Below are 21,854 nucleotides of genomic sequence, written 5' to 3'. Positions count from 1 at the left end.
TTCAGCAGCGTGATACGTGTTATCTTGCAGAAATTGTCAAAATAAAACGAGATTAATTCCAAAAGCACTACACTATATTTCTGTTTTTCTTTCCTTTAAAATGTTACTATGTAAACACTGTTTCTTCAGGTGGTTTTGTTAAAACAGACCTCAGGTATGTGTGTGAAAAGTGGGACTGCAGCCTGGGGGTGATGCAGTGAGATATGTAAGAGCAGACAGCAGAGATTGCAGTCCCAAATATGCACTGTCCCTTCCACCTAGCAAATGTATCTAGATGCTAGCAAGCCATTATTGCCAGTCCATCTCAAAGAAAATCAGTTGGTTTTGTTTCAGTTTGCTTTTGTTTCTCATTATTTATAACATTTCGCTTGTCACTTTTGTCATTTTATAGAGCTTCCAAGAGCAGCTGTCAGGATCTTAAGCAACATGACATTCCTTTTTGTGAGTTTGTCATACACAGCTGAGAGTGCCATTGTCACAGCTTTTATTACCTTCATTCCCAAGTTCATCGAGTCACAGTTTGGCATCCCAGCTTCCAATGCCAGCATCTACACTGGTAAGGCATTGCCATTTAGTGTAACATTGACAGGGTTGGTGTTCTTTGAATGATGAAATGAATCAATGTAGGAATGAACCAAAAACCTGCTTGTTTGAACAAGTGTAAGGATCCAACTCTGAGTATTTGGTTAGATATTCTGATTGTTCTTTGATGTTTACTAGAAGTGTTTAGTAAAATATGAACTCTTTTATATAGTTGAAGGGCTGGGTTTTTCTACATAAGCCCAGACAGACATTTTTTAATGTGTTAATGGTCTTCAGGGAGTAAAAACACAAAAAAAGAAAACTAGAAAACCCACAGGCATTACTGAGGTTTGTGTGCCTTAGAAGATATTTTAAAGCTGTTCTTACTTTATGTAAATTTTACTTGGTCTTTGATCTTTAAAATATCCTCACCTTCCCTTTTCCCCAGTGAAGAGTTGTTCATCTGTCCCATCCTTCAGTTATCTCTCCCCCCCATGCAGGTGGTTTTATCCTTATTTACTTATTGAGCACATAATGATCTACTCCAGGCAGGAGAGGTCCCTAAATTCTCTCCCACCTATCATTTCACGTCTGAGACCCCTCTTTTGCAGGTGTTGTACTTCCCCTACTGCTGGTCCAACTTCTAACAGAGCTACAAACCACAAAATGTAAGTTTGAAATGACTCTGCAGGAGGGAGAGATAGGAAATTCCCTAGGGAAAGGGACGAAAATATTTTCCAGAATTGGGTCCCATGTCATACAGATCATCTCCTTTCTCTCCTGGTTGCATCTTTTTGACTTCTCCATAGTGCTTCCCATATAGAATAGTGGACAATTGTTAGGCAGGTTAGTTATTTGTTCCTCCGTATTTCCAGATGCTGTGCCTGAGAAGTAGTGATGGAATGGAGAATGAGTTGTGGGAACAAGAGTGAAGTATGGGGCATCAATCAAGGAGAAGACAAAAAGTAGTAGAAGAAAGAGAGACAAAGGCACAGACATCTCACATGGGAATAATATGTTACCTGCAATGGCTGGAAGAAAAGCGAGGAGTCTTTCTAGGGTGTGGAGGGGAAAGATCAGAGGAGCACCATGTGGTGACTTATGTTTGAGGGCTTGCTGGGGTGAGATTTTCTTCAGGGCATGAAATCCCTGTGTTCTGTATATAAGGAGCAAACATTGATGCTTAGGGCATGATCTGATGCTTAGGGCAGCTTGCATGCATAAGAGTTTTGCTGTAATGGGTTGTGATGGGATTGCTGTTCCATAACTCACTTCATTCTTACGAGAAACATTCTTGCCAAACAAAATATTCAACAGACAGTACACTGAAGGAGGAAAAGAAGACATGACCCTATCCAGGGTGTGAAGATATTAACATCTGTTGTTTTATCTGTTATAAATTGCTTGATGAAGACTACTGTAATGAAAGAGAAGAAGAAGTAGCTCAAGCTGGATGTGCAACATGGACAAGTGAACACTGGTTCCACAATTCCAGCTCCCAAACTTAGTGTTCAATTCAACAGATGCTGTTAATTTTATAAATTCTTTTTGTAGGAAAAATGGGAAATGGAAACTTGGAAATTCTGTATTAGGTTGCTACTGACTAATCTAGTAAAAGACATGTCTAGTTTACAAACTTCTGGTTAACAAAAGGAGAACTTACATGTTATTTATATTACTATATCTATAGTTCATATGCACATTGCCAGCTGAATACATGTGCTTGCTGCATCTCTTTATGTAGCTGGTACCAATTTTTTATGGGTCATTTCTGATCCAGGAATTCTTTAATTAAGTCTCAATTTATTTCTGTTTTTAAACAAACCTGGCATTAATCATCAGCAAAAATGCCATGTGCCAAACTTTGTGTCTTGAACTTGTGCAGCTTGTACTGCACTCTTGTCTTGTTTGGAGTTTTGTTTTCCACATGTAGAGCAGATGGCATTCAGCCTCCAGGCTTCCTCAAGTCAAAAAAAAAAAAAAAAAGAACGTTGGCTTTTGGTTACAAAATCTGGTACAAAATTAAAATTTGGTTTTGATCTTAGACAAATCCAGGTTAAAATTTCAGGTGCTTTGCCAGCAAATTTACTTGTGAAAAAGAAAGCGACAAAATAATTTGTAATTGGAAGAACTGCACACTTTATATTATAAAGCACCACTCTGGTAACTTCTGCTAAAGTGATTGTAAACCATTGGATCTACTCTCTAGTAGTTCTAGAAAAAGTACAACATGTGTCTCATACAGAATTGATTTGAAGATCTCCACAGTATTCCCTTTGAAAGTGTAGCCCACTTAGCAGTTTTTTGTTCCCAGACCATTACGAGCTGTTAAGATCATCTTATGCTGCTGTGGAAGGCCTCAAATACCGCAGCATCCTGACAACATCAAAAAGGACAAAGCTTGAAAATTGCTGACTGAAAGCTGATATTGCCTCCAAGCACTGTATTTGGCACACACATCATTCCTGTAAGCCAAACTATCGTTATAAAATGAAGGAGAGTGCAATGCAACAGCTTAGTATCAGATCTTAAGCTTTATTCCTCTAAATGCCTTTGAAAAATAATACATGTCCTGATTAGAGGTACATGCTTTGCTTTGCCCTGGAAGCTCTTCTGGAAGTTCACTGTAGTAGCTGCGTTTCTTTGACAGTACATCAGTTCTGATTTCACATCCCCTGCAGAAAGAGAGGGGCATAGAGATGAAGAGTTTGTACTTAGGGCAAAAGGACCTGTCAGGCTTTCTGACACTTAGAACGGAATGAACACTTCTCTCTGCTGCCGTCTCTGCAAACAAGCAAATCTGCTCCTGCCCTTCCAGGTTCTCCCAGAGGGAGAATTTTTTCACACCCATCTCCCCTTTGCATGGAGGAAGTTGTCTTTATACTTCTTTATAGGCTTGCCTTTGCCTTTCCACCCTCTAGAACAAGAGGAAGCCTTGGCAGGCAATTTGCTTGTGTTCCTCTCCTCATTGTTAGTGTTGTGATCTTCATGGTGTGGCAGAAGATGGATGAAAACATCAGTGCAGGATAACTCACTGATGGGAGAACCACTAACCTCATGCCTCACAAAATATTTACATACTCAGTTTTGACAAGACACAGGCACATAGATTCTCAGTGGAAGGCTTTTCCAATAACTATGCCCTCAAGAGGACAAGAAAGAAAAGATAAATTCATATCCAGAAGGGGTAAAGAACTCAAAGCCAAGCTATAAAGTGGAAGCAAGAAGAACAAAATACTGAGATTAATTTATCATCAGTAAGCCCATAACTTGGGTAGATCTTTAGTTCATATAATTCATGTAGCTGCAGAATTTGTCCATGGAATTTGATTCACCTGATGGGCCTGTTTTAGAAGGCTTTGCAGGTGGTCTCAGTCTGACTTTGGCGTGGATGTGTGCCTTTCTGACAGATTTCATAGAGCAGGGCAGGCCTGGTAGACTCAGATGGCTGAGTTAACATTTTCACCAAGAGAGAACATTTTCAGTACAAGTGAAAGGATTTGCATTATTTTTTTCCCTCGTTCATATTCAGTCATTGAGAGTGAGAGATATAACAGCTTGAGAGAGATAACAGCTTTGAACTTTGTGAAGATAATTTAATTCTTCTAGAAGGACTTAGACATTTAAATTTTGCTCTTAGGAGAAAAACTGGTTTTGAGTCTGTGAAGGAATATTATTAAGAATCTTTCTCATGAAATGACATTTTATAATCCCATTGGTGATGGCAGTAAAATTAAAGCAGCAACTATTTTTACCTGTTATTTTTACTTTCACAATCTCAACATTTTGATAAATATGTCCCCTTCACCTTTAGACAAATTAGCAGAGAACAAGAATGCTTTGCAATAATGTTAAAGGTATTTGCAAGATATAGTGTTACTGCCATCTTTACAAAGATGACCAACATATGTAGGAATTTGGATTATAATAATGTTTTGCTCCTTCTCCCTCGATGCAGTTGCCAAAAGTTGTTCAAATTCCGTATTTACATGGAATGCTTCTTTATTAGCAAAGAACTTATTTAAAGACCATCTCACATGTCAGTGAGAAGCAAAAGCCACGAGAAGCTGAGAAATGCAAGACATTCACTGCTACCACCACCTTAGGTCCTGGGAAGTGAGGGCAGCCTGGTGACATGTTTCTGAGCTGCCACCTTGTAACTGTAGCAGTAGAGTGGCAGAAATTTCATGTGCATAGCTTCTGTGTCTTAAACTTACCCTAGTACTAATTATAGTATCATAGAATCCTAGGGGTTGGAAGGGACCTTGAAAGATCATCTAGTCCAACCCCCCTGCCAGAGCAGGGTCACCTAGAGTACATCACACAGGAACACATCCAGGTGGGTTTTGAATGTGTCCAGTGAAGGAGACTCCACAACCTCTCTGGGCAGCCTGTTCCAGTGCTCTGTCACTCTCACAGGAAAGAAGTTTTTTCTGATACTCACCTTGAACTTCCTATGCTCCAATTTGCATCCATTACCCCTTGTCCTATCACTGGTCATCACTGAGAAAAGCCTAACTCCATCTTCCTGACACTCACCCCTTACATATTTGTAAACATTGATAAGGTCACCCCTCAATCTCCTTTTCTCCAAGCTAAAGAGACCCAGCTCCCTCGGCCTTTCCTCATAAGGGAGATGTTCTACTCTTTGTAGCTCTGCGCTGGACTCTTTCGAGCAGTTCCCTGTCCTTCTTGAACTGAGGGGCCCAGAACTGGACACAATACTCCAGATGCGGCCTCACCAATGCAGAATAGAGGGGGAGGAGAACCTCTCTTGACCGACTAACCACACCCTTTCTAATGCACCCCAATCTTGATTTCTTTGATTGTGTTTGGTCAGTTTACACCCCATCTGGCTGTGCTGAGGTGAACAGAGCTGCTGAGGTAGGAAAGTGCTATTCAACTTGAGTAAAGTATCTAGAAGGCAGCCACTTGCAGCCAGGCTCACATGGGGGAAGGCTTGTGGGGTCCTGCCTGAGGTTAGCGCTTGTGCTTCACTGGAATTAATGAGAGAAGGAAGAGGAAGGTTTGTGTTCAAATCTGGATTTCTTCAAATTTGCAGTAGTTAAACTGGAGCAATGTGTATCCCTTCTCCCCATTCCAAAATAAATACAAAGCAATGTTTCTGCTTGTAAATACAATAGTTCTCTTATAGCCATTTGGCTGCTGGTAATATCATAAGGAGGCTTTTATTAATTCTTTGACAACACTCCAGAGGTTTGAAAAGTCTGACTCAGTTTGCTAGCAGAGAATCAGACAATGGAGATCTTAGTGCAGCATTTGTAGTCATCTAATTAGGGAATGAAACCAATATTTACATTTTATACCTTTTCTATAGGTCATATTTTAATGTTGCTCGATTTTCTTCCTGGCAGGTGTGATTATTGTCCCCAGTGCTGGTGTTGGTATTGTCCTAGGTGGCTACATTATAAAAAAACTGAAACTCGGTGCAAGAGAGTCTGCAAAGTTGGCTATGATCTGCAGTGGTGTGTCTCTGCTCTGCTTTTCAACTCTCTTCATTGTTGGATGTGAAAGCATTAATCTAGGGGGAATAAATATACCTTACACGACTGGGTAAGTAGCTTGGAATCCTCTATTGCAAAACCAGTTTTTTCCAATAAGCCTGATAAAGAAATGAAAAAATGCTGATGGCTGGTGTATTGAAGAAGCCACATGTTAAAATGAAATACAGGGAGTACTGTGATATAAACACACACTGTTACTATGTGGTCCTTCAGTTTTACATCTAATTTATAATGAAGCTTATGTAATAACTCACCTTTTTGAGGGGTGAGAAGATGCATTAGAATGGACTTCAGTGATTTTTACAGAACAATAAGAATAAAATCCTCAGTGTATTGCTCAGAGTTTAGTTGGTGTTTCAAAATGTTGTCTGCTCATGAAATGGTGAAAATACTGAAGGGATTTATAAAGATTGTTTCTGAATAAGTTTGTCTATTAATAGTGTCTTAGGTTTGCAATCCCTATTTTAGAGGAATCACTTGGATGTGTGCGACCAACACTAGTGGTGTGTGCTGCTTCTGCGACCCCTTACTAGTTGTATGAATGCCCTCCAGTGCTTGCTGGATCATCAGCAAATCAGGGACTAGATCATAATCCTTAAAGGTATATTGAGAATGAAAAAAAAAAGGTGTGGATGTAGGATGGTATTAGGAGTGAGGGATTTAGGCTGTGACATTAAGAAATACATGGAAGGGCACAATGTGGAAAAGTTGTGATGAGGTGTTTCAATCCTCAGAAGCTTGATCATGAGCTTTTATTCTTATTTTGAAGTTTGGAAGACAGTGTACAAGAAGTGCAGAGCAGGAAAAGAGATGATCAAGTGGAGAAAAACAGAACTACAGTGGGGCAGTGAGCAAGATAAGTGAAAAAAAAGAGAGGAAAAATTGGAAGCAAGGGAGGAGGAAAATAGGCACTGTTTATACAGAGATTATTTTGCATTGCGTGTTGCTGGGTGTGACTACATTGCTGTCAAACCCTAACTCTAAAGCAAGGAGAACCAGCAACTGAAAGACATGAGCTGATGGAAAGCTGGTTTACTCCTTTGTATTAATACCTAGAGTTAAAGCTGGATGTTGAGGGGCTGACTGTAGAGTGGAGTACCATAGTGATATATCCTCCTCAGAGCATAGCGGGCTGAAGAAGGAGGAACAGGAATGGGAAGGGGGTGGAATGTTTTTATTGTCCACCTCCTGTTGATGTTTGTGACAGGCTGTGGGTGTAGATGAAGAAATGAAAATTATTAGGAATTAAAACATAAATTTCAGATAGCAACCAGCTGAACTGTGTGGCAAGTCAGAATGTCCCTGCCTGGCTGGGGAAGAGAGAAGACTGTAGTTTTCTGTTGATGAAAAAGTTCTTTTTAATTTAAATTTACTTCTGAACTGAAGACAAGGCAAACTATTACTTTGTAACACATAACCTTCACAGTGGAATTTTAAGACTACCTAATTTTTTTTTTTTTCAGTGAGCAATAACATTTGCAGTAAATACACAGCATGAATTGAAACAGGCATCTATTCACACCTGTTCTGAAAGTCTGCAGTAGCATTACTTCTTTATCACCTTCATCTAATTATTCTGAAGCAAGAGGTTATCCTGGTTTGAGCCAGGATAACTTTAACTGATTTTTTTTTTCCTTCAGCAAGCTACCTTTCAACTAGTCACAGAGCAGGAGTCTGCAGCCCAGGCCCTATAGGATTTCTTTCATGCAGAGATCAAATATGTTATCAAATGATAGTAAAGAAGCACTACTACAATAATCTTGACTATCTAACATGATAATAATTCTCTTAATGCTCATTGTCAGTCATTGTTCATGAAACAGTGCAGCATATGAACACCAAAGCCAGTTCAACAGGCTAGATTGGATAGGAGGAACAGTACAGCTACTTTGTTCAGAGTAAATGTCTTGCCTGATGCTGTACCTTAACAGGGCTATTCCAGGTCTTATGTCTGAGCTGCTTGTGCTGGCAGTAGCCCAGAGATTGGGCAGTGTAGACACATGATGCAGAAGAATCTCCTCTGAATAAACACTTCAGTTTTACTCTTTCCTTTACATTTAAAAAGTAGGGTGTTGTTGGGGTTCTTTCGTTGCCCTTTTATCTTTTTTTTTTGGTTATTGTTATTAACTGATCCATACATTAGTACAGAGAAGAACGATAAGCTGGATTTTAGTAAACAAAAGTATGTGCATACCAGTACTCAGCAAAGTAGGCAATGATATTTCATAATTCAGTGTGTTTCATAACTCAGTATTTTTTAGACTGTACCAGCTGTGAGAGAATGGGTGGGACCTGGAGGCATGCACAGATTAGAATACATTTGCAAGGATTTTCTGCTGTTTTATTTGGGCACAAGCAGTTTTGCTGTTGTTGTGTGTCATCAGCAATTCTGTTATCAGGAAGGTTCAAGGGCATCTCTGTATTATACATCTCAGCATTTTAGAACCCCTTGTTCCATGCCCCAGCCTTGTCTCTGAAGGCATGCTTGATATTTGAACATGGTGTAAGCAGCCTTATGTCAAATAATGATACGGGATCCCTTCTCTTGCACCATATCCAGCATCTGAATGTGAAGTCCTGAAACAGTGAATTGTTTCTTTGTCCAGACAGTTTTTTACTATCTTCAAGAATGGAGACTCCACAGCCTCCCTGGGCAGCCTTTGCCAGCTCTCAATCACCTTCACAGTGAAAAAGTGTTTCCTGACATTTAGAGGAAATCTCTTGGGTTTCAGTTTGTGCCTGTTGCCTCTGGTGCTGTCACAGGGCACCACTGAAAGGTGCCTGGCTCTGTCCTTGTTACAACCTCTATGCAGGTATTTGATTCCTCTGAGCCTTCTCTTCTCCAGGCTGGATAGTCCTGGCTCTCCCAGCCTTTCCTGAGAGGAGAGATGCTTCAGTCCCTTCAGAACCTTAGTGGCCCTTAGCTGAATTCTTTCCAAGTATGTCCGTGTCTCTTTTCCTGAGGAGCCCAGAACTGGACCAGCAGTGCAGATGTTGCCCCACAAGTCCTGAATAAAGGGGAAGCAGCAAAGATCAGCTGCTTAGGTTGATTGCAGACCTGTCTTTTCTGTGTTTTGTGGTATAAGGCAACTAAAACAGGCTCCACAGGGAGCTTATTCATAGTGACAGATTCTTGGATTAGTTGAGTTCCATCTCTCACTTTTCTGGTATGTAATGAATCAAAACAGACCCTTTTTGTTTGCTTTCTGTTGTTTTGGTGCAATTAAGGTTTAGTTAAAGCATGCAATTGACTTACTGAGGCACTTCACATACAAAAAAAAATATCTATCCTTCCTCTTGTACCACCAGTTTGGGTTTCTGTTATTCTTTTATGTCTTTTAGTCCAGTGAGCCAGTTGGATCCCTTAGCTTGAAAGCAGTGACTAATTGGATCAGAACAATAACAACAAAGAAGAAATCCAGCTAACACAATGAGAGGGTTCCTTGTTAGACAGCTACACAAAAATTGCATCATTGCTGCAATTCCAGCTGCTTGCCAACAAGGAGGCTGCAGATTTCTGCCATCCAGAATGTCCTTCAATACCAAATAAAAAATACTGCCATCAAATTAAGATAATTCTTTTTGTCATATAGCCCAATATTGAGATTACAGAAGTGATGTGGTGAGGGGTTAACTCCTTTCCTCTGTATTTCCTTGGTCATGTAGACAATGTGCCAATGAATTCTTTGTTTAGATGTTACCAAAATATAGTCAGGCACTGTTTGTTCAGACTGTAGCCTCATGGGAAGATAGTCCACCTTTTTTTTCCAATATGTATGCATTGACTGCGAGCATGATGAGTTAACCTGTTATTTCAGATATCCAGGCTTGGACTGAAACCCTGTTGTGCTGACAGTCAATGCACACATATTGGAAAAAAGGATAGACCCTCTTCCTATACCACAGGCCTCCCACAGCATAATATTTGGAGAGGAGAAAAAAAAGTTAGAAACTAGAGTCTCTTTTATGGTTAGTAACATCTAATAAAAGTCTCCTCTTTATTAGCTTTACCAGCATCCTATCATGGAGTCACAAAACAGTTTCTCCAATAAGTGAACAAATGCAATTTGTCAGATGGGATTCTGGGCTTTGTCCTAGTACACACATTTAGCAGACTTGCAGCTAAATCTCAGTAATGAAAGAAGCAGTGTCCTTGTTTGTATTTGAAAGAATAGTTCAGGAAACACTGTTTGAGGCAGGTTTCTGGTAGTGTGCTCATGCATGCTGGGTGTCCTTGGCAGCTCAGGTGAGGCAGTGCTGCAAATTGACAGCATCTGTATCCACTGAAAAAAAGTGGGGCAGCTGTTTCACTTGCATTCCCTGTGTCTACAGCAGTGGATGTATTGAGACTAAGCTGCTTTTACCACAGGGCAACTCACAAGCAGGACATACTAGCTTTGGTGCAATTTCCATAAAAGCCTGGTCCTTCAGACTGGTGCAGGTAAATCTGTAATGTGCTGTGCAGTAATTCAGAGATCAATGCTCTGTTTTCCTTTGTGGGGAAAAGGGGGCTTCCCACTGTCAGAAGGCAGCAAAAATATACATCTTTGAGTAAAAATGATCCCCTCCTGGGAAAAGTATTCATAAAAGTCTGTTACAGTATATGTTATATGGTAGATCACGTGTGATGAAAAAGGGGTTACGTTGATATGTGTCAGTAGAGATTTCACATCCCCAACATCTGAATTTTTTTCATCCTTCATTAGTTTCCTGTAATTGAAAGAGAAGGGAACAATGAGTGAACCATGAAGGTAATAAAGATGAAAACATGAATCTCTAACAAGTGTTTGATAACAAGCTTTTGGAAACAGAGCTAATAGATTATTTTGTGTATCACATTTTAGAATCATAGAATGGTTTGGGTTGGAAGAGACCTTAAAGATCATCTAGTTTCAACCCCCCTGCATGGACAAGGACACCCCCCACTAGATCAGGTTGCTCAAAGCCCTGTCCAACCTGGCCTTGGAACACTTCCAGGGTGGGTCATACACAGCTTCCCTGGGCAACATGTGCCAGTGTCTCATCACCCTCACACTAACAAATTTCTTTCTAATGTCTAACGTACATCTTCCCTCTTCCAGCTTAAAACCATTACCCTTCATCCTGTCACTACACACCCTGGTAAAAAGTTCCTCCTTGGCTTTCCTGTAGGTCCATTCAGGCCCCTATAAGGTCTCCACGGAGCCTTCTGTTCTCCACGGAGCCTTCTGTTCTCCACATTGAACAGTCCCAGTTCTCTAAGACTGTCTCCACAGGAGAGGTGCTCTACCCCTATGATCATCTTTGTGGCCCTCCTCTTCAGGAGCACTATGTCCTTCCTGTGTAAACGGCTCCTGAAGTAGACAGAGTACTCCAGGTGGGGTCTCACGAGCATGGAGTAGAGGGGTAGAATCACCTCCCCTGAACCTGCTGGCCACACTACTTTTGATGTAGCCCAGGACACGGTTGGCTTTCTGGGCTGCAAGTGCACATTGCTGGCTCATGAGCTTACACCCAGGTCCTTTTGCTCAAGGTTGTTCTCAATCCATTCTCCCCACTGCCTGTATTTGTGCTTGGGTTTGTCCCCACTCAGTTGCAGGACCTTGCACTTGGCCTTAGTGAACTTCATGACGTTGGCCTGGGCCCACCTCTGAAGCCTGTCAGGGTCCCTCTGGATGGCATCCATTCCCTCCAGTGTGTCAACTACACCACACCACACAGCTTGGTGTCATCAGCAAACTTGCTGAAGGTTCACTTGATCCCACTGTCCACGTTGCTGACAAGGATGTTAAACAGCACCCATCCCAGTAGTGACCCCCTGTTCTTGAAAAGATGAGAAAAATACCTTTTTGTGTGCAAGATGTTTTCTATAAACAATAAAAAAAAATCCCCCAAATAAACCTTACAGTGATTTGCTGAGGTACAAAAAGTGATGAACGCTGGAAAGACACAGCTTGCAGTAGCTTGTTACTAATTTGAGCAGATTTGCTTTATGTATCTGTACTGGAGACTTCCTCTAGGGCCAAGAAAAAAGTGTCCCCTGAGATTTAGATTATCACAGTGGTCTCAGTTCAGTTTCAAGTTTCATTCTTCTAATGTCTTGCACGGTTGATTTCATTCACCTTTGTTTTTAATCTGATTTCCCAACCTCTGTGTCATGGTAATGTTCAGCTATGCAGCTAAACTGAGTGATCTACATAAGCAGAGAGAGTGGGAGGGCGGGCTCTTCTGCCTGTGGAGCAACACAACCTGTCTGCTGCTGAGAAGGTTTTTACGTACTGGAGGGATAAGAGATCAGAAGAATGTCTTTCACAGGGTGGCAGAGGTTGGAGAGGGGAGCCTGAGCTGTGCCTTTCCTTGTAGCCTGGGCTGTCCGCAGACCTGTCCAGATGCAGGTTGTCAGAGCCCTGCTGGCAGCTGAGGTGTGGGCATGAGGGTCTCCCAGGCAGGCTGGGGAGCCCCTGCTTGCCCCAGGTAGTCAGGCATCTGAGTCATCCAGCTCAGCAGCCTGATGAGGAGTGTGCAAAACTCCAAAAATGCTGCCTCCCTTGTTGGTGTGAAAAACTTCTGTCACCGTGCTGCTGAAATCAGTATGTTCCCAAGGAATGTTTTGATGATTTGGTGTTTTCCATCAGAGAAAAGATTCTGTTGGGGGATTACTGGAAAAGTCTTCTGTTGCTATGTGATGTGTTGCTGCATATTGTTTTCTGGAATCCAATGTGTTATAATATAAGACAAGTTTCAGCTGATAGCTGAGAAGGTGACGGAACGAATATCAGTCCTGGATATTTAATTTCCTGCTCAAGCCACAACTTGTTTCTAAAACTGTGCGTTGTTTGTTTATGGTGCAAGGAAGAAAACACTCAGAAATGCTTTGGTTAACATCCAGCTAGACCATAAACTATAAAAGAGCTCCAAGAGCTAAATTTGTGAACCTGATTTGTTGATCAGTAGACACTCAATAAATATTTAAGAACTACTTAATAACATTTGATTGGCTGCAAAAGTACCCAGCTGGAAAGGCAAGCGTATTCAGCAGAAGCAAATACTGGTATATAAGTACATTAAAAATCAGTCAAGTGGAAGCCACTAAGCAGCAGTCATAGTGCTTATTGTCACTAATGACAGGAGATGAGGTGAGAGATGACATGGGTGACCATCTCTGTGTGTAGAGTGGTATGTTCAGAAGACAGGAGCAGAACATACCTTGTTGTCCATGGGATAGCTGAGATGCAGTAAGTCTGATGCTAGTTGTTTACCTTATTCTGCCCGTGCATTACAGATGTGAAGGCAGGCAAAGAACAGGAACCTTGACAGCCTGTGAGCACATGTACAGGATCTTGGGGGTGCAGCTACAAACCCAATCCAGATTCCTGTTGGGCTACTGCCTGGCTGAGGAGGTGCTAAAATTCCCTGGATATCTACTGACTTGCTTAGAGCAGAGATACTTGAGCTAGTTTTAAATAGCAGTGGCCTCTCCGTGGCACCATTGAGCAATACTGAGAGCAGGGCAGACAAGGCAGCACAGTTAATTCAATATCATGCTGCAATGCCCGGTGTGGAGAGGTTGTCCATACCAACAGAATTCTCAAGGCAAGATTTTTGCTTATGGGACATGTCCTCATGTCCCAACAGAGCTCAGTGCTTAGTTCCTGTTTAAAATCTATCTGGATTTGCGAATTCTACAGGGTTCAAACTGGCATTTGTTTTCAGAATTCAGGTCTTCTGGGTTGGACTGCACACAGACCACATGCAATGATAGGATGGGTGCCTCCTGCTGCTCTTACCATGCAGGTGTGAGAAGGCAAAGGGCACATTCTTCATACAGAGTTAAGGATTTTCATACATATATTCTAGTCTGGAAAAGGCCTTTAAATTTAACCTCACCTTTTCAACCTTCAAGGTTGAAGAGCCTTCTTTCCGGTTGTTGGAGACAGAAATGTGGTCGCCCCTCAGCCTACTCTTCTCCAAACTAAACAATCCCCATTCCCTTAACCACTCCCCATATGATTAGTTCTCTAGACCCTTCACCGGCTTTGTTGCCCTTCTCTGGACATGCTTCAGCACCTCAATGTCCTTCTTGTAGTGAGAGGCCCAAAACTGAACATGGTGTTTGAGGTGCTGCCTCACCAGTGATGCGTACAGGGGGACAATCACTTCCTTAGTCCTTCTATTACTGATACAGGCCAGGATGCAGTTGGTCTTGGCCACCTGGGCACACTGCTGAATCTTATTTAGCTGGCTGTCAATCAGCATTTCCAGGTCCTTTTCTGCTGGGCAGTTTTCCAGCTGCTCTTCTCCAAGCCTTTAGTGGTGCATGGGGTTGTAATGATCTAGGTGCACTTGGCCTTTTTGAACTTTGTACAATTGACCTCAGGCCATTGATCCAGCCTGTCCAGGTCTCTCTGCAGAGCCTTCCTATCTTCAAGCAGATCAACACTCCTGCCCAACTTGGTGTTGTCTGAAAACTCCGAGTGAGCACTCAATCCTCTCATCCAGATCACTGATAAAAATATTAAGCAAGACTGTCCCCAAAACTGAGCCCTGGGGAACACCATTTCTGACCGTCAGCCAACTGGATTTAACTGCATGCATCACAACTCTTTGGCCCTGGCCATCCAGCCTTTTTTTTACCCAGCCAAGAGTCCACCTGTCTAAGTCATGAGCCACCAGCTTCTCTAGGATAATGCTGTGGTAGACAGTGTCAAAGGCTTTACTGAAGTCCAGGTAGACAACATCCACTTTTCCCATATTCGCTACATGGGTCACCTGGTTATAGAATGAGATTGGGTTGGTCAAACAGGACCAGGCTTTCATGAACCCATGCTGTCTGGATCTGATCCTGCAGCTGTCCTGCACATGCCATGTCAGTGCACTCAAGATGAATCATTCCACATTCTTCCTTGGTACTGAGATCAGGCTGACAGGCCTGAAGTTCCCTGGATCCAGCCCTTCTTGTAGATGGGCATCACATTAGTAAGCCTCCAGTTGTCTGGAACCTCCCCTGTTTTAGAAGCCTAGAGTGCAGTTATGACAGAAATTAAGATTTACATTTAAGATTAAAATCCAGAAAAAGAAAGCTATTTAAGTGTCACAGGAAACTATAAATTGCAAATCCTAAAAACATAATAAAATGGGGTTTTCCTTACAGGAGAAGCTTCAGGTGAGAATGTTGATATCAGCTACTTTTTAGTTTTCAGTGGCTGGAATTGCCTTATGCAGTGAGGAAGGAGTGCGGGTGCAGAATTCAGCAACTGTGATTTCTTTAGACAGAAAGGTATTTACAAAATAAGAGCTAGGCTCCCAACCTCGGCCAACCCTGTCACTTGGAAATAAATTGGTTTCAATAAGGTCATTCAGGTAACTTTTCCATTGGCTTGATGCATTAATGTTGCTGTATTTTAAACCCAGATGAAATTCCAAGTGAGATGCAGAAAATTGAACTAGCAATAAACCACACTGCAGACTCTGCTTTTCCACTTATTAAATTAATTTTGCAGCCTGAAACAAGACAGAGAGCATGGCAAGTGTAGTAGAAATAGGCATAAATATAATATGGGCTGTTTAAAAGCTCGTGCTTTTTGTAGTTTGGCTGTGTAATGACAGCATAAAATAACTTATATTAAGAAGTGTGTCTGAAAATAGATGTGTAATAGATATTTGCTTTTAGGTACCTGATCTAGCACATTCAGTAATAGCGTGGATAAAAGCTAATATTTTTTGCCTGTACTTTCAGGTACTTTCTGGCATAACGCCTTCAGGAAATACTGGATGTGATTAGATTAGTTAATATTAGTTTATTTAATTGCAACTACAAGATTTTACTAGTGTTTGCAAATATTTGTTGTTGGCCATAGGAACACCTTAAGTTTATTTTTTCAGGAGCCTTCATGGATTCAAAATTTATGAGCAAAGGAGCAGAAGTGGGGGCTGTCAGATAAATCTAGTAAAAGCCAGATGTAAAACAAACAACAGATCATGTAACAGGCTGTGGACTGTCAAAAAATCCTTGATGCTGCATATTGTAGATAAAAAAATTGTATTCATTTGAGAATTACAGGGGAAAAAAGGTTAGGGTTTATTAACTAAAAATTCACATCAGCCTCAGAAAATATTTTGGTCTGAGAGTCATTAGAGGCCAAGAGAATAGTTTTCTGGAGGAAGTTACTTGCCCTGCTCTTGCTTTTCCCTATTCATACTCTTATGGCTACTGTTAGAGACTGGTGAAAAGACAGCCATTGTCTCAACAGCCATTTTAAAGTATTTCTAAGGTTTTCACAGAAAATGTGCATTATAAAAAAACATTTTCAATTAGTCTTTAGGCAGACAAGGAAAAAAATCAATGCTACAGAACTCATCTGAGCAATCCCAGTAACTGAAAGGACCAAAGACAAGTGTAGTACCTGTTTTCAAATTTGTCTGAGGTTGTCAAGAAAAACTGTTCATTAAAAGTCAGTGACTTTTCAGACCAGCTATTTGTCAGAAGACTTCTGATATGGTCATCAACTAATTCCTCATTAATTAGGAGCTTCTAGATAGTAGCGATTGACATCCAGTTATACCAGTCTGTTTTTAATTTGGGAACAAACATTTTTCTTTAACTCTTTAATTTTAACTCTTTCTGTTTCTCCATAACCAGAATTTGTATATACAGTTGTATAGGAGTTTTTACTACTCTTTTCTGTCAGTGAGGTTGCCTTTGTGCCTGCTAACTTTTTCTCCTTTGTTTTGTACTCCAAGCCCTTACCCTACCCAGGAACGTTAAAAGTCAAGTGTCACCTTGGTCTTTCCTTCAGAACAGGAGTAGCTGAGTGTCTCCTCCAGGGTTTCAGCCTAAAATTGGGCATTTTAAAGTGACCTGGGGGTTGTCTTGGACAGGTCTGAAGTGACATAGTATGTAAGATTGATTGATTTGGTTACTCCGTAATGTAGACAACCTGAGTCTAAACATGTGACAATGACAACTGGTGGTAAGTTGTAACCAGAATTGATTTATTTCCACTAGTAGCAAAAAGCACAATTTGATCAGTATTTTTTTTTTTTTTATCTCTGTCATATTCTGATGAAGAGTCTGTGATCTCACAGACATGGATGCTAATATTGCTAAGGCCTTTGTCACTTCTGGATTGAGCTGCAATGGTACAAATGGTATAGTAAAGTAGAGCCACAGTGGTATTATATGTTCTTAAAATCTCAATTCCAGCCCTGAGTTGCATGCTGGCACTCTCAGTGGTTTGTACAGGCTGCATCTTGGCAGCTCAGGATATCAGGTATTGGGTCTCTCTTAGGAGTTTGTCTTTCTCTGGTACTCTCAACAAGGCAGTGCCATTTCGGGTGATCAAAACTGCTTCCACATGTCTGTTTTCTCCTCCTGGATCCTGGATGTGCCATGCAGGGGTTTTAGCTGAGGAGATAGTGTATCCGGAGAGACCTGGAGCTGTCTTACTGCAGTGCTTCATTTAGGCCATGTTACATGAGCCACAGAGCTCAGATAAGTGCCAGGAGCTGCTGCCTTGTTTGGGGTCCCTTTGCATATTCATCCCGTGGTGAGGATGTGCCCAGGCTGGCATGGCACTTGCCGGTGAAGAGTTGATGCAGTTCTCTGCTGAGGCAGTTGAGATCTGTTCAAACACCTATTTGGAGCAACAGTGCCTGCTTTTTGGTGTGTTTGTGTTCTTCAGCTTTGAAATTCCCTTTAGTTCCTTCCGAGCATACCATCAAACCTTTCTGGGGAGACCTTAGAAAGCTGGACTTCAGCAAGATTTTGGGGAATGGTCCAGGTAAGCAGAGTAGTGATTCTTTTACAGACATCTAGTAAAAACACAGTACTGCTCCAGATTTAGAGATCTTCCTGTAGATTTCATGTATACATATAAATAATACAAACATTAAGTTTTCTGAACAGTTGCTGGTATGTAGGAGGAGATGCCTATTAGTTCACATTAATTGTCACATTAGTTCTGTGCTTGCTCTACTAGCATGTTCTCTTTCCTTTCTTCAGTCCCACTCTTGCCATGGCCCACAGGAATCTGACTGGGAGCTGTAATGTTAACTGTGGATGCAAGATTCATGAGTACGAGCCTGTCTGTGGATCAGATGGAATAACATATTTTAGTCCTTGCCTAGCTGGCTGCATCAATGGTGGAAACCATAGCACAGGGGTAAGTGCTTCACCCATCCACATATGGGTTGTATGGTTTCAAGTGGCCCCTCGGGACTGATGCAGATCGAAGACTGCTCTGTTTCCAGCACAAACATCCTCCCTCTAAGCTTCAGAGAAGTTGATCTGCAGCTGACTCATGGTGAGTCTTCATGTTTTGAAAGGCTGGCAATACTACTATTTCATAGTCCCATGTCACTTCCTTCCAGATAGGAACAAATTTGATGCACAAGTTTGGTTGTACCAAGTGAATCTTCCAACCAAGTGAGTGTGAAGTGCCATGGGGTAGGGAGGGCTGTTGTTTCCAGTGCAGCTTCTGAAGTCCCTGATGGCAGTGCCCTGGGTGTCTTGTTTCTGCTGGTCTCAGAGAGGGGACCTTGAGTTAGTGTCATCTCAATCAGTTTTCTGCTAACATAGGCAGCCATATCATACTACATTTCTACAAGCTCATCAGTGTTAGCCTAAAAAGCAGTTTGGGATTTTTTTTTAGTGCCCTCTCTGAGTGGAAGGAAGAACTTTACTCTTTGGGTACTTGGAAGTGTTTTAAACTCCTGTTTAAATTTAGTTATGGCCTGTATAAAGTCATTGGTGTTTGAATAAGTCTCATCATTTCTCATAAACAGCTGTTGCACCTGCATCAGTGCATTGATGGGTCTTCTGCTTGCATGGCTAGGTAAAGACTGCCCATGTATTCTGCTCTTGTAAAATAGTTTCGCTATTCTCATAGCCTTTATCTAAACCTTTTCCAGGCTAAATGAAGTTACTATTTGTGAAGGAAATACCTGGTCCTTCACATTGTTATTGAACTCAAATAACCAGACTTTAAAGGATGATAATAATCCACTTTTTTCCTGGAAATACATTGCCTGTTACAGCCCAGTCTTCCAGTTATGCTGGACTGCAGAAGAGCATTTTGCTTGTAAAATCACACCGTGGAAATCTGGCAGTTTCCAGGACTGAGCACAAGAAAATATTTGAAAAGCAGAATCTGAACTAAACATCAACAGAGCATTATGTTTGTGTTTGTTTTATACAAAAAATGAACTCCTAAATTCCTCTGTTATAGAACTGTCCTTTATAAAAGGATAATTAAGAAAGACAGGAAGTAATGTAAACATTGGTTTTCTCAGGACTTGGTTGTGCTTTCCAGAGAGATTGTTTATAATGTACCAGTTTCCTGATTTGCAGCCCTGAGCCCCAGCCTGTGAAGTAGGAGGATGTTAGATCCAGTGCTGTCCTTTCTCAGGTTGACTGGATAGTGGTCTGAAAATGCAGGTTTGTACTTAGATGCTGCTGAGAACAGATGAATTTCCTTTATAGGTTTGGTGGTTGTTTTTGAGTATCTTGCTGGTTTTTAGAAAAAAAAATGCTTTAGCCCAATTTGAAAAGCCTGTGATTAAAGTCTGTGGTTTGCTTTCAGTGTCTACACAAATCTGTTTTGTGCTTTGCTGGATTAGTACATAGGTTTGATGCTTGCTACATTTCACTGGATGTCAAACTGGCACTATTAATTTTTTAAGTATGGAGGTACTTTGGAAGTATGTGCTCTTCTCTACAGATTTGAAAACATACTATCTCCTCCTGTGATTTAAGAAAAGATCCTTCATGGCCTTATTTTTTAACTTGATGGCTAATGGTGGATAGAATGGGACTGACATTGGTAGGAAAATGCATTTCTCATTAAGTAATGCTTTATGTAGAGTACTTTTTAAAGCAACACATGTAAGCTTTTGCCACTGTGTGACACACAAAATGTTTCTAAACCGTAACAGTCAGATTTAAGTTTATAACATACAGTGTTTTCAAAATTAACTATTTAAAAATTGGAAATAGGAGAAAAGGGTGCCAATATACAGCTCTTACCTGGTTTATATATATTCCTATACTCAAGCATTTCTGTTGAGTTTTGTCTGTCTGATTTAATACACAGACTTGGTTTCTCTGGTGATGAAACAAGATTGTATAGTAAAGAGAACTATTTTCTGTAGGATGCCTGTTTGTGATTTGCATTTGGAAGCAAAAATGAGATTAAGATGAAGGCCTGTAGAAAGAAATGTGATATCTGAGAGTGGATTGCTTCCTTGGGAAACTGTTCAGTCATTGCCTTTGTTTCTAAGTGATGTGGGGCAAGTCACTTAAACAAAACTTCTCTCAGTTGCTCATTTATCTTGTATTCTTCATATTCTGGGTGATAGACATGAACAATAGCCAGAAGTGTGATTTGTAGAAGCATTGAGTGCCTAAATCTGTATCTGAAGGCATGAAAAGTTACATTTAGATTATATTAAGTTGTATATGATGGAAAATGTTCTGAAAAAAGGGATCCGGATAGTCTCAAAATTATTCACCCACATTTGTGAAATCTTTGATCTGTTTCAGTTACCTAGCTACAAAACAGAGATAACAACATCAGTGCCTCATTCTCATAACTGTTCTCTGTTTTTTCTCCTGTCCACATCCCATCCATATCCACACCCACGTCCAACTGTAAGGACCTGGCCTCCAGATTTGAAGTGCAGCTTGTTGCTTTTTAGCTGAATCTGGGTAGACTTCCATTGAGATGACAGGAGACACCTCGTGAATGTGAAAGTCAACAGTCCACCAGATTCCAGAATATGACATTGTCAGTGCTGCTTAAACAATGTTTCCTCACAGTTTTTATGCAACAAGAGAAACAAACTTTTTCTCCAGACTTCCTCTAGAGAAGTGATTTGGCAGAATTTTCTAAAAATATTCCAGATTTTTAAAAAAACTCAATCAAAATGAAATAATGGAAAGGCAATCTCAACATGGACAGTCCTGGCCAGCTTTAAAAATACTTGGAGTGGTAACTTCATTTTACTTGGGCTGTATGATCCTAGAGGGAGAAGATTCTTGATTAGGAAGTACGATAGGACTCCATCATACCATGTCTCTGCACAGTGTCTTTCTCACACAGGTTTTTTATGTGGAAATGTTCTTACTTGCTTTCCCCAGGTAAGAAATTACACAGAATGTGCCTGTGTCCAAAGCCGCCAGGTGATCACTCCACCGACAGTGGGTCAGCGCAGTCAGCTCCGGCTGGTTATTGTCAAAACCTACCTGAATGAGAATGGCTACGCTGTGTCTGGGAAGTGTGATCGAACCTGCAACACACTTATCCCCTTCCTGATCTTTCTCTTCATTGTTACCCTTATAACAGCGTGTGCCCAGCCATCAGCAATCATAGTGACACTCAGGTGAGAACTCAGTTACGGGTTTTTTTTGCCTTCTCCAGTGTCACCGGTGCCTGTGTCAGAAGAGGCTGGGGCAATGCAGCCAAATGCCTTCAAGGTTACATATCCTGCAAAAGTGAATAGAATAGAGGTGACATGGAGAGGATGGAACTTGTGTGTATGTAGAGTATGTAATGTGATCATCCACTTGAGAAAACATGAAATGCCCAGTGATTTCCAGGCGCTATAGAGATTGAGTAAAAGCATTATGTAAGGAAATAATCACTCCTGAAAAAATTTTCTGCCTTCTTAGATCAGTGGTTTGGATTTTTAAATGGAAATAAGTTAATATTTAAAATTATCCTTTTCTTCTTCTTAAATTGTTCATTCCTGCCACATGCCTGTTTTTGATTCTTCGCTTTTGTTCTTCACAAGAATTTTGACCTTGTACTGTAGTATTGTATTTTCGCTGTT

General features: G+C 41.0%; 1 protein-coding gene across 1 annotated transcript in view; it reads left to right on the top strand.

The window, feature by feature from the left end:
• SLCO5A1 (solute carrier organic anion transporter family, member 5A1) overlaps positions 1 to 21,854 on the top strand; it is a 145,771-nt gene that overhangs the window by 119,454 nt on the left and 4,463 nt on the right. The window contains exons 5-8 of the mRNA XM_009995597.1: positions 392 to 556; positions 5,898 to 6,096; positions 18,028 to 18,187; positions 21,163 to 21,404. Coding sequence (XP_009993899.1) covers positions 392 to 556; positions 5,898 to 6,096; positions 18,028 to 18,187; positions 21,163 to 21,404 — 766 coding nt within the window. The remainder of the gene's footprint in view (positions 1 to 391; positions 557 to 5,897; positions 6,097 to 18,027; positions 18,188 to 21,162; positions 21,405 to 21,854) is intronic.

The sequence above is a fragment of the Chaetura pelagica genome, unplaced genomic scaffold, assembly GCF_000747805.2.
Source record: "Chaetura pelagica isolate M959 unplaced genomic scaffold, ChaPel_1.0 scaffold83, whole genome shotgun sequence".
In the NCBI taxonomy this organism is placed as follows: Eukaryota; Metazoa; Chordata; class Aves; order Apodiformes; family Apodidae; genus Chaetura; species Chaetura pelagica.
Note: the sequence above shows the minus strand (reverse complement) of the source record. Positions and strands in the feature narration are given on the sequence as shown.